Source organism: Dermacentor andersoni, chromosome 11, assembly GCF_023375885.2.
Source record: "Dermacentor andersoni chromosome 11, qqDerAnde1_hic_scaffold, whole genome shotgun sequence".
Taxonomy (NCBI): domain Eukaryota; kingdom Metazoa; phylum Arthropoda; class Arachnida; order Ixodida; family Ixodidae; genus Dermacentor; species Dermacentor andersoni.
In genome coordinates, this window is record NC_092824.1 from 123,488,885 (window position 1) to 123,502,196 (window position 13,312).

The 13,312-nt window shown below is 43.4% G+C and overlaps 1 protein-coding gene across 6 annotated transcripts in view; it reads left to right on the plus strand.

The window, feature by feature from the left end:
- The window catches only part of LOC126539327 (metal cation symporter ZIP14), a 179,801-nt gene that overhangs the window by 80,192 nt on the left and 86,297 nt on the right, over positions 1 to 13,312 (plus strand). For all 6 annotated transcript variants that reach the window (XR_008614318.2, XR_008614317.2, XR_008614319.2 and 3 more), the window contains one exon: positions 7,100 to 7,289. Coding sequence is in view for 3 of the 6 variants with exons in the window: in XM_055075577.2 (XP_054931552.1) it covers positions 7,100 to 7,289 (190 nt within the window). In the remaining 3 variants the exon portion in view is untranslated. The remainder of the gene's footprint in view (positions 1 to 7,099; positions 7,290 to 13,312) is intronic.

The following is a 13,312-nucleotide window of genomic DNA, read 5'->3' on the forward strand; positions in this document are numbered from 1 at the left end:
TCTCTTGAGGGATAATGGCAACCTGCAGTTCATGATCTGAGAATGCCTGCCAAGCGCACCCCAGCCCATTCTTATTCTTCTGATTATTTCAGTCTCACGATCCGGATCCATGGTCAATACCTGCCCTAAGTAGATGTATTCCCTTACCACTTCCAGTGCCTCGCTACCTATCGTAAACTGCTGTTCTCTTCCAAGACTGTTAAACATTACTTTAGTTTTCTGCAGGTTAATTTTTAGACCCACCCTTCTGCTTTGCCTCTCCAGGTCAGTGAGCATGCATTGCAATTGGTCCGCTGAGTTACTAAGCAAGGCAATATCATCAGCGAATCGCAAGTTACCAAAGTATTCTCCATTAACTCTTATCCCCAATTCTTCCCAATCCAGCTCTCTGAACACCTCCTGTAAACACGCTGTGCATAGCATTGGAGAGATCATATCTCCTTGCCTGACGCCTTTCTTTATTGGGATTTTGTTGCTTTCTTTATGGGGGACTACGGTGGCTGTGGAGCTGCTATAGATATCTGTCAGTATTTTTACATACGGCTCGTCTACACCCTGATTCTGTAATGTCTGCATGACTGCTGAGGTTTCGACTGAATCAAACGCTTTCTCGTAATCATTGAAAGCTATATGTAAGGGTTGGTTATATTCCGCACATTTCTTTTATCACCTGATTGATAGCGTTAATATGGTCTGTTGTGGCTGTTGTGTGAATATGGTCTAAGAAGGACAAGCTCCTTCTAATTGCGCCAAAAAAGGGACAGGTAACCTGAATGGTTACCGTTGATCAAACGTATATTGTCCCCTATTGCATGTCACCTTTAATTTTTAAGTTCACAGACATCAGTACATTTTCCATCTCACAAACATGGCTTTCGTTGTACACTGGAATTGCAGAGGTCTCACACAAATGTAGGTGACATCATCAACATCCTTTTGCCAGTTGCAGTGTGTCTTCCTTCAGGAACTGAATCTCGGTCCGAAAAATAGTCAAATTCTCGAAGGTTTCACCGTTGTCTGAAAAGACCGTGAATGTTCCAGCTGCTTGTCAGGAGGAGTTGCTATGCTTGTGCAGGGCGGCACTCGTACACGAAATGTCCAATTGAGTGCATCTTTTGAGGCCGTAGCCATCACCATTCTGTCTCGCAAAACCATCACCATTTGCTCACTGTATATTCCACCCCACACCCATTTTACTACTAAACACTTAGAAAAATGTAACAGATCACTTACTGGAGCCATTTGTTTTAGTGGGGGATTTTAATGCTCATTGCGCTCTTTGGGGCAGTGTCACAACTGACCAAAGAGGGCAGCTGGTTGAAGATTTTATTCTGTCCAATGATATCTGCCTTTTAAATTCAAGTGCACCGAGCTACTTTTCACTGACTTCGCGCACTTTTAGTTGTTTAGATTTAGCTTTTCGCTCACCATCTCTTTTTAATGATCTTAAATGGGAAGCCCTCGACACGTCATATGGTAGTGGTCACTTGGCCGCAGTTATCAAACTCTTATCACCACCAACCTTAGTCACGAGGCCACGCCGGTGGAAATTACAGTTTGCTGACTGGCCGGTTTTTATGGAGAATGCTAAACTGGAAGCTGTCTTTTTGCCAGAACTGAGCGTTGATGAACTTAACAAAAAAATCGCTGAGGTCATAATCACAGCGGCAGAAAGGCAATACCCCAGTCATCCAGTATGGTGTGCAAAAAGGTAAATCTCTGGTGGACAAACGAGTGTACTGAAGCCAAAAAACAAAATAAGGCCTGGGGAACCCTACGGAAGTATCCCACTAATAGCAACCTCTCTTAAATTTCAAACAGGCGAAAGTCAAAGCATGATTTATTCGAATAAAGGCGGAGAAATCATCATGGCAAAAATACATATCCTCAATCAATCTTCAATATCCACATCAAAACGAATGTGGGACGAGGTGAAAAAATTTAAAGGAGAGTACTCATCATACACAATACGACCAGGCCCAGTCCGCTTGTGATTATGTTGACCTGAATACTGTCCAGTATTCACTCATGTGAATACTGGACAAAACACTAATGTGGTAGTAATCCTCCGGTGTAAAGTGACGGCCGCAAATGCACAAATCCTGGCACCCATTGGGTACTGACAGTCCGATGCGCTGCAGCCACTCTGCTGGTCTGCTGCCTTGCAGAGGGGCACAATGTCCCAGCTTGATATATTGCTAGTTTGCAGCCCACAATGTGACCTGGGCAAACCTTAGTGTTCTCGAAAAGAAAGATTGAGACCAACACTGACCGTGGAGCTCTTGTCAACACTGAGCACGTTGTAACACAAGCATACGGCACTTGCTGTGTGCAGGAAGTCTTGAGTGCAGTGGTAAAATATCCTTGTGCATGCACTTTTTGTTACTTTCTCTTTTATAGAAACGAATTAACTAGCATTCCAACTATTACGCACAACAACAACACTGCAGAACCAGGCCAACTTATTAAGTGAACACTTTTACAGTATCTCCAGCTCAGCAATCTACTCAAATACATTCTTAAAATATAAAGAGTCGGTGGAGAAACAGACTGCCCACCAGTAGGGCTTCAAATGAACTTTATAATAACGTCCTCGCAATACAAGAATTGAACATAGTTCTTTCTGTTGGTAAAAAAACGGCAACATGTCTTGACTGTGTCCACTACACAATGCTGGCACATCTATCTCAAGCATCGGTAGAGGCACTTCTTAAATTTTTCAACAAGATATGGGAGTCTTGGAAAAATGCAGTAGTAGTGCCTTTTCTGTAAACCCGTAACATCCCCAAGCAGCTACAGACCCACTACACTGTTGAGCCAAATCTTATGGGAGCATCATAAACAAAACACTCACATTCATCCTTGAATCAAGAAGCATAATAGACATGTACCAGTGTGGTTACAGAAAGGGCTGCTCCATCACTGACCATCTCGTGCGACTAGAACATGAAATATGTGACATGTTTCTTCACAAACACTGTCTCGCGGTTATCTTCGATTTAGAAAAGGCGTATTTAGAAAAGGTGAAAAGGTGTACCTGGTTTGTAGTCCACGTCGTGATGGCGCTGGTTGTAATGGCACTTCTGGCCTGTCCGTGAAGTAGAAAGATGAATGCGGGCAATCTGGCGTGCTTGGGTCGCTGTGGCTATAACATCCCGAGTGCACTCTGTTGGCTAGTAGAGTGTGGTCGAAAGAAGAGTCTCGAAAGGCAAAGTCGGCTCACGGCCGAAGAGGAGATAGAAGGGTGAATAGCCAGCTGTGTTGTGGCGCAAGGAATTGTAGGCGAACGTGACAATGCCACGTGGCGTTATGGAATTTTGAGAGACCTGGCTGACCGGGGAATTCATGGCAGAATGCTACGCTGTCTATCTGATTTCATGTCAAATAGAAAATTTCAAGTACGTCTCGGCACAATACTTTCACGCACATTTACACAAGAAAATGGCGTTCCACAAGGTTGCATTCTGAACACGACAATATTCATTGTCAAAATGAAGTCTCTTAATAAATCATTCCATCCTCTGTTATGCACCCAACGTTGACGATTTGCAAGTGGACTGCCGTGCCTCAAATCCACCCACCTGCGAAAGACAACTACAAATAACGATAAATAAATCTCGCAAAATGGCTGACAAAAATGGGTGCAGCTAGGCAATCTTACATTAAACGACTTGATCCAATTCACGATCTCGCCCTACAACTGGCAAGCGGTGCCTACAGAACATCGCCTGTCCAAAGTTTATACGTTTACTGCAATGAGCCTTCTTTACAGCACTGCTGAGCACTATATACACTTTCCTATGTACTGAGAATTCGGTCATCACCACAACATATATGCTACAACATTGTAACGCAAGGCAAATCACGGGTACACTACACAAATAAACCTAACATGATTTGGCCACTTATCTTACGACACGAGGAATACTGTCAGACTTATGATATTCCTCATGAGGTCCTGCAAGCTGCTGAAAGGCCACCAAGGTTGCCCCCATGGTGTAATTTTAAACAGCTATATGACTGGACACTAACACACCTAAAGAAAAAAGACATTCCACAAGAACGCATAATACAAGAGTTTCGAACTATTCAAGAAAAATATAAAGATACACGCAATTTTTACACTGACAGCTCTAAAACACAAGAATACGTGGGTATCGGAATCATAACGAAAAATTGGGAAATAGCATTCGGATAATTTTTTTTCTTCAGTCTTTACTGCTGAAGTTTATGCGATATGGATGGCAGTAAAAAAGTTACCACCGACAAACAGAAGAATGCTATCATTTATACTGACTCGTTAAGTGCGCTTAGAGCTCTAAACTTAAAAACTCCACGTGTGAACCTCTGCTTGGCGATATCCTAAGCTTGTTGGCCTATAATAAATATGGAAGAACCATACGATTCTGCTGGGTCTCAAGCCATGTTGGGATACCAGGAAATGAAGTAGCAGATAGATGCGCGTTCATGGCAGTGCACAAAGGCATAACGCACACAACACTTCCATCCAAAGACAGTACCCGAGCGATTCATAAGGCCTTGGCATCAAAGTGGCAACTAGAATGGGACTCTTGTATAAATAACAAGTTACACTCAACAAAACCCCTTCTTGGCGAGTGGAAATCGTGCATCACCAGCCACGCTTCTATGTGGTGATCCTATGTCGACTTCGAATAGGGCATACACACCTGACACACAGTTTTCTACTTCAAAACGAAAACCCGCCAACTTGTGAGAAGTGCCATGAACCACTTACAATAATGCACATTATTATGACATGTCCACATGCTGAAACATAGAGGCGGAAGCTTTTACAGAATCTCTATTACTTACACATACCTTTGCATCCTGCCTCAATACTGGGAGATGATCTGCTAGTGCCTTTCACTGACTTGCTGAACATTTTAGAAGAAACTGGTTTTTTGCAAAGACTACAAAGTAATATAGCTTTCGCTGCTTTAACATCAGATTTCTTAATATCTTGTGGCTGGTGCAGCATGGCCTTAATCACTATTGCGCCATTAAACCCGAATTAACTAAATTTAAATAGGGGTGTGCGAATATTAGAACATTTCGAATATTATTGAATATTATGTTTTTAATATTTTCGATTCGAAAAACAGGTATTCGAGAACTTTCAAATATTCAATTGGATATGAATATTTGAAACAAATAGAATATATTGCTGGCTGTGCGGGAGCAAATTAGATATGAATATTTGAAACAAATTGAATATATTGCTGGCTGTGCGGGAGCAAACATGGTTCTTAGCATTTAGTTCTACCCAATCTAAGAAAGTGTCTGATATTGTGCTGAATTTCATGATAATTTCATGCTGCTGGCAAAATTTTGCCTAAAAAGCAGGCTTAGACACTGGATGTGTAAGCTGTGCAGCAAGGGGCACGGATTTGTGAAATGCTTTTGCAGGTTCTGCCCCCCACTCCTGAGCTTATTGCTTGACAGCAAATGCGATGGGTGATGACTGGTACAGGGTCAAATGCTTCTTGCATTTATGGGAAATGTCCATAATGTGGTATAATAAAGCACAGGTTGGCTAAAACAGACAACTATAGTCGGATACAACTTAAGTATGTAGTGAAGCCCCGCCCATGCCCTCATAACCACCAGCCAGTGTACCTCTGCGAGGCTGCAAATAGTTCGTACTTCAAACTTGCCCTGTTACCTAAATAACGCATTAACCACAAAAATAAAATTATTAGCACGTAATTTTATACGTTTTCACTTGTATATTATAGAGGAATGGTGAAAGTCTAATTTTTTATTGAACTGGAATAACACGCTTGCTTCGCTGCAATGATTTATTATCACGTTTCACTTCAGTTGGCAGTAAAGTTTCATGAGTAAAATGGGCTCAGCAATAAAATGGACTGTACCACGGACTTTTGAAGAGTGAAATGCTCAGACTCCATACATTTTGTCCATGTCTGCTGCACACCTCATCGCTTCCGCCGATGAAAAGACTGAAAAGCAGACGCTGTTGCATGGCAATGACTTTGTTTGCTTCTGTGATTGGCTGGTGGACTAACACAACCCTGCATGGTTTGTGGGCCTTGGTTGCCAACTGCTGTTTTTTTAAGTTGTATCCTACAATAGCAGAAATGATTAAGTTTTCCAAAGCTAACATGAACCAAATGCACAATATTTTAGTATAACGGCTTACTACTTCAATTTTCTTTACGAATGACAATGTAATTGCACTATCACAACAAGTTAGAATAAACCAACTTGCTTATAAATCCACGTGCATATCATTATCCGATATTCACTTCGATATTCAACTCTTAAGTATTCGTATTCGATTTGTATTTGAAAATTTTGATATTCGCACACCCTTAAATTTAAAGGAACAAAGGTATTGGCTAGTTTGCAGAATATAATGTAAAAATCTCCTGGCACCCTAATGGCTTTGAGTGCTTTGAAATGTATGATGCCTCACTTATGTACCAGCATAAAGATATTTGCCCAAAATTCAAGAATGTCTTGTTTGGCCTTTATTTTCCCCACTAATAAATATCCCCTTTCTACCAAATGGATGAAAATAGTTTTTTGAAATAATACTTTATATTAGACCCTTGTCCATTGGCAGCATCGTTTGTAATGCTGCAAAGCTTCCTTCTAAATATAAATCTAGAAAATGGTATAACTGCTTAAGTATTTTTGGTTCTCTCTTCCAACAACAAATTTGCATAAGTAGATTATTATGAATTGCAGAGCTAAACAAGGTCCATAGTCAAAATGGGACCAGTCGCAAGCTACTTCTCCCTCCTTCAGTAGATGGTATATTACTATCCACCCAATTGCATATGTTTGAATGTGTCATTGAAAAGTATGCCACCTGCCATGGTGGCGTAGTGGCTATGGCATTGTGCTACTAAGCCCGGGGGTGCAGGATCGAATCCTGGCCACTGTGGCCGCATTTCGTTGGGGGTTGAATGCAAAGATGCCCGTGTACCGTGCACAGGGTGCATGTTGAAGTGGTCTAAATTAATTGGGAGTCTCACTGCACTGTGCCTCATAATCAAATTGTGGTTTTGGCATGTAAAACCCCAGAATTTAATTACCATTTTCTGCGTCACAGGCCCACAACCATGAACATGGAATCAAGGCAGGCGACGGCATTGCAGCTGTTGCCTGGATGATCATCTTTGGCGACGGCATGCACAACTTCATCGACGGCCTTTCCATCGGGGCAGCATTCTCCGAGAGCCTTCTGGCTGGAGCCAGTATTTCAGTTGCCGTGGTGTGCGAGGAGTTTCCACATGAACTGGGTATGTGCTGGTACTTATGCCACTGACAACTCTGGCACAGCCGAGTTAAGCTTAGCTGTGCCACTGTTGCACAGCTAAGCTGAACTGTTGCATATCAACGTGGCACATCATGGCACTACGTGCCATTATTACTGTTCAGATGGCTTGCAGAATGCAGGCCATTCTGTTTATAGCGAGCAGTTAAACAGCTGGGCATTCCATTGTTCTATTTGCCTCCTCTGTATCCGTGCAGCCATGTTCAGCGTGTCTTCATGGCTGTAGTTGTAAGACCCTGTGGCCACTGCTGATATTATCGCTGCCTACTGCACCCACTGCTATATCTTATTGGGTTCCATATTATGCTTTAAACTTGTCCTTTTCACCTTATTAGCAAATTGCATTCCTTGCAAAACAAGAGGGCCCAATGTATTGTAGAAAATTATTCGTGGTACTTAAGCATATATTACAGATATGAGTGACATTTGTCATATACCATTGTGGACAAGATAAAAAGTGCCACATAAAATTTTGAGGAATTCTTTGAGGAACTATCAGACGTTGTTTGGTATATTATTGGCCTTAGTGAGATTAGAATATTAGAATAACAGCCATGCCCTCTGCTATAGAGGTCTCCCTGATAAGAAGCAATATGGGATAGGGTTCCTACTTCATAAGGACATAGCGGGCAACATTGACGAATTCTACAGCATTAATGAGAGGGTAGCTGTAGTCGCAATGAAAATTAATAAGAGGTATAGATTAAAGGTAGTGCAAGCCTACGCTCCAACATCCAGTCACGATGATGAGGAAGTAGATAAGTTTTATGAAGACATTGAATTAGCGATGAGAAAAGTGCAAACTCGATATACAGTAGCAACAAGTGACTTCAGTGCAAAAGTGAGGAAAAAGCAGGTGGGTGAACAGGCAATTGGCAACTACGGCATTTATTCTTGAAACGCTAGAGGAAAGATGCTGGTAGAATTCGCAGAAAGGAATAAGCTGAGAATAATGAACACCGTTTTCAGGAAATGTAGCAACAGAAAGTGGACCTGGAAAAGCCCTAATGGTGAAACAAGAAATGAAATTGATTTCATACTTTCTGCCGATCCCTGCATAGTGCAGGATGTAGAAGTGATAGGTAGGGTAAAGTGCAGTGATCATAGGTTAGTGAGAGCTAGGATTCACCTCAATTTGAACAGAGAAAGAGTAAAATTGGTCAAGAAGAAACAGGTCAGCTTATAGGCAGTAAGGGTAAAAGCAGACAAATTTAGTCTGGTACTCACAAACAAATATGCAGCCTTAAAACAAATAGATGATGATGATGACATAGAGCTAATGAATGAAACCGTAACGAGGCTGGCTTCAGAGGCAGCAATTGAAGTGGGAGGCAAGGCACCAAGGCAACCAGTAGGCAAGCTCTCCCAAGTATCAAAGGATCTAGTAAAGAAATGACAAAGAGTGAAAGTGTCCAACTCAGAAAATAAGATAGAATGTATAATGGTTTCCAGCAAGTACGGACGCGAGCACAAGAAGTAGAAACAAACAGGATAATGCTGGACTTACAACTGAAGTTTATTGTGAAAACATTCCACAAATCTCCCAAGTCGTCCCACTCCAAATTAATAAAACGTGGCATAGTCTACTTGTGCTTGACAAATGCTCTAAACAAGAGTTTCACCCACTCAATGCAGCAGAGTTTTGAAGCCCAGAAGGCGAGATTAATGTCGGCAGGGTACCCGGTCTCACTTTTGATGGCTGTGTCAGAATCCTTGTTTAAAAAGTACACAAAAAGGAAAACCGTGGAAACCGTGGACGACAGTGATTCTTCAAAAGAAAAAAAAGGTCGTAGTGAGGCCGTATTTGCATGGCTTGTCTCATAATCTTAAGAGGGTGGCCACTAGGAATGGCGTCACACTCGTGTTTTCGGCGCCGAGCAAACTGGTTAGGCTGTGCAAAAGCATCACAGGAGAGAAGAAAGGTGCGACTAGTGGCTGTGGAAAAAAGCACACCACTTTTTTTCACAAAAACTGTGCATCTTCAGTTGTGTATCGCATACCTCTCTCATGCGGACTGTCCTATATCGGCCAGACAAGTTGTTGCATTAATGACCGCATGCGTGAGCATCTCTATTTGCTACCTACAGGTACAGGAGGGAACTTGCCATTGCATTGCAAAAAGCACGAATGCCGACCAGTTTTTGATAGTGTATCGATAGTGGGGAGAGAGCGCAGCAAACTGGAAAGAGAAATTAGCGAAGCGTTCCACATGAAAAAGTTGGGCGCGCATACATGTGTGAGGGAACCATCGGTTCATATCATTGATAAAGAACTGCAATTTCTAAATTTATCATGTTAATCTACGTGTTGTTGCCTTTGTCGAGAAGGGGTGTGACTACGCTTTTGTGTACGTGTAGAGCTTTTGCTGATAATTGACTACAAACCTTGTTATTGTTCTTGGTTGTATGCACATGCGTGACGGAGATTTGTGGAATGCTTTCACAATAAACTTCAGTTGTAAGTCCAGCGTTGTCCTGTCTATTTCTACTTCTTGTGCTCGCGTCCGTACTTGCTGGAAACCATTATACAATCACCATGCACCAGCTGGCCCAGCAAACTAGTCTACTAAACATAAGATAGAATTTGCGGAATTGTCAAAACTGATAAACAAGGCGAAAATAAGTGATATTTGAAACTATAATGTGAGAAAGACTGAAGAAGCCGTAAAAATGGATGCAGCCTGAAAACAGTGAAAAGGAAACTTGGCATAGGACAAACTAAGATGTATGCACTGAAAGATAAGCAGAGTAATATCATCAGCAATCTCGAAGGTATTATAAAAGTAGCGGAATAATTCTATACTGACCTGTACAGTACCCAGAAGACTCGGGAATACTCCATTCGAAACAGTAATGAACAGTATACAGAAACTCCTCCTATAACTAGAGATGAGGTCAGAAGGGCCTTGCAAAACATGAAACGGGGAAAAGCGACAGGAGAAGATGGAAAAACAGTCCATTTAATCAAGGATGGAGGAGACATAATGCTAGAAAAACTGGCTGCTCTCTATACAAAGTGTCTATCGACTACAAAGGTCCCAGAATACTGGAAGAATGCAAACATTATACTATTCCAAGAAAAGGGAGACGTTAAAGAACTGAAAAATTATAGGCCCATTAGTTTACTCCCAGTATTATATAAAATATTTACCAAAATAATCTCCAATAGATTAAGGGCAACATTGGACTTTAGTCAACCAAGGGGGCAGGCTGGTTTCAGGAAGGATACTCTACAATGGATCACATCCATGCCATTAATCAGATTATCGAGAAATCCGCATAGTACAATAAGCCTCTCTATATGGCTTTCATAAATTACGAAAAAGCATTTGATTCAGTAGAAATACCAGCAGTCATAGAGGCATTGCGTAATGAAGGAGTACAGACCGCTTATGTAAATACCCTGGAAAATATCTACCGAGATTCCACAGCCACCTTAATTCTACACTAGAAAAGTAGGAAGATACCTATAAAGAAAGGGGTCAGACAGGGAGACACCAACTAGCTCCGTAGCAACTAGCTCGCACCCAAACCCTTCTGAGTCAGACAGGGAGACACAATCTCTCCAATGCTATTCACTGTGTGCTTAGAAGAAGTATTCAAGCTATTAAACTGGGAAGACTTAGTAAGGATCGACGGCGAATATCTCAGCAACCTTCGGTTTGCCGATGACATTGTTCTATATAGCAACAATGCAGAACAGTTACAAAAAATTATTGAGGACCTTAACAGAGTGTAAGAGTGGGGTTGAAGATTAATATGCAGAAGACAAAGATAATGATGAAAGCCGGGCAAGGGAACAAGAGTTCAGGATCGCCAGTCAGCCTGTAGAATCTGTGAAGGAATACGTTTACCTCAACACTTACCATGAGAAGGAAATTCATAGAAGAATAAAAATGTGTTGGATTGCACACGGCAGACATTGTGAGCTCCTGACTGGAAGCTTACCATTGTAATGAAGAAGAAGAGCACAAGAACAAGGCCAGCCAGATTGTCTCTTCCATGCCTGCTGTGCCAACGTTACTAGACTAGCTTCAGTTTTAAAACTCGGCGCCGTTGCGTGGAACCGCCACCCGCCCGCGCCAAATTTCACTTCACTTCGGTCGTCGTAATGGGGAGGCCGCGTTTACGGGGGTATGAGCCATTGCTTAAGGGAGTATGAGCCACTCATGGTCTTACGGAACGGAAAGATTTCCTTTTGAAGAAATTTAATTTCGAAGAATCACAAGCGGCAAATCGCAGGAGGCTGCTAACCACGCCGCCGAGCAAACTCGAGACATCGAACGCAAACGACAACTGCGGACTGTAGGCATACCGTCAGTGACGGCATTCTCTCCGTCGCAGCCAATTGTGTGTGTGCAACCTCATAACTGAGAAATACTTTAATGAACCCTCGGGATTAACCTAGTGATAAACACAGGGGCCGCACGTTTCAGCTTCGCTGATTAAGCATCTTCCCGGAATGAAAAATCCGACTTCTTTATTTTTTTTATTTGTTGTGGCTTGTGTGCACAAAGGCCGACCTCATCTTTCTTTTTGTAGCGCTTCTTTGGCGTGGTGAGAAGCTTCGGTGGGGATGAAGATCATCCTACAATCACGCACTTTGGCCAGATATTCAGGCTCGTGAGCCTAAACTGCGCCAAATGTTAAGACGACAGGAAGAAACACATGACATTTAGAAACGCAGCTTCTGCGCTTCGCTGTATGCGTTTCTTCCTTTCGTACAGTTTACCCTTCTTTCAGTATTAACGAACTGGCGCGATAAATCTTATTGCTGTAGGTGGATACCGCTTTCTCGTGGTATCACTAATTCGGACAAGGGAGAACGCCAGCGAGCGTGAAACACGCACAAACTGCCCGTCCGCACGAGCTCAAGGCTGTGCCGAGGCGTCTGCAGTGGAGCCCGATGGAACAGCGTTGCCACCTGGCGGCTGTCACAGAAGTGGCGACAGCGGCTGTAAGTGCGCGGGCGGGGAGTTTTACAACTGGAGCTAGTCTAGTAACGTTGTGCTGTGCAACCAGTGGGCCAGCCGGATCGCCAGTGCCTAGCACGAGTGTGAGCCGTTCGGGCAACCAGCTGTTCCTTCTCTGCGTCACCTGCCTTCTCGGCTACGAACAGACATTACTCTCGGAACTGTTCAGTACACCCATTACAATTGGTGGAGGTGCGGGGTATTCAAGAACATTTACACCCTGGAACTCCGGTCTCGGACTCTGCCTCCCGTCATGCCTGACTCTCCCCAGCCGACGTCGCCGCCACCCCCCGTTGCCTGCTCTGGTGCTGTCCCGCAACGCCATCCAGCGGTTTTCAGCGGTACGGATGAACAGGACGTCAATGACTGGTCGCCTACGTACGAACGGGGGAGCTTGCACAATCGATGGGATGATGCCGCCAAGTTAAATGCGTCATATTCTACCTTGCGGGAGTGGCTCACCTGTGGCTTAAAAATCACGAAACTGACTTTCAGTCCTGGTCCGTGTTCAAGACTGAGTTTCGCTGCAGTTTTCGGTCGCCCTGCCATCCACAAGTTGCGCGCCGAGCAGCGGTTACGAGAGCGAGCGCAACAACCCGGTGAAGCATTCATCTGTTATATCGAAGAGGTTCTAAGACCTATGCAAACGTATGGATGCCTCTATGCCCGAAAATGACAAATTGAAGCACATTTTGAAGGGCATCGCCAAGAGTCTGCGCACCATAGCAGAGCTCATAAACTTGTGCCAAAGCTACGACGAGTTGAGGAGGCAGCGCAAGTTGATCAGGCGCCCCTCAGTGGCTGATGAGGCCCTCTCTTCCATGACAGCCTTCTCTGATCGTTCCCCCTTGCTCACACAAATTCAAGCTTTCGTGCGGGAGGAAGTTGCACGTCAGCTTTCTCTGCTACCCTTCGCTGAGCTACCCCAACAGCAGCCACTGCCGCAACAGCCTCCTACACAGCTCGCTCCTACGCTCCGGTGGGTTATTGAAGACCAAGTTGCTGAGGCTCTACCA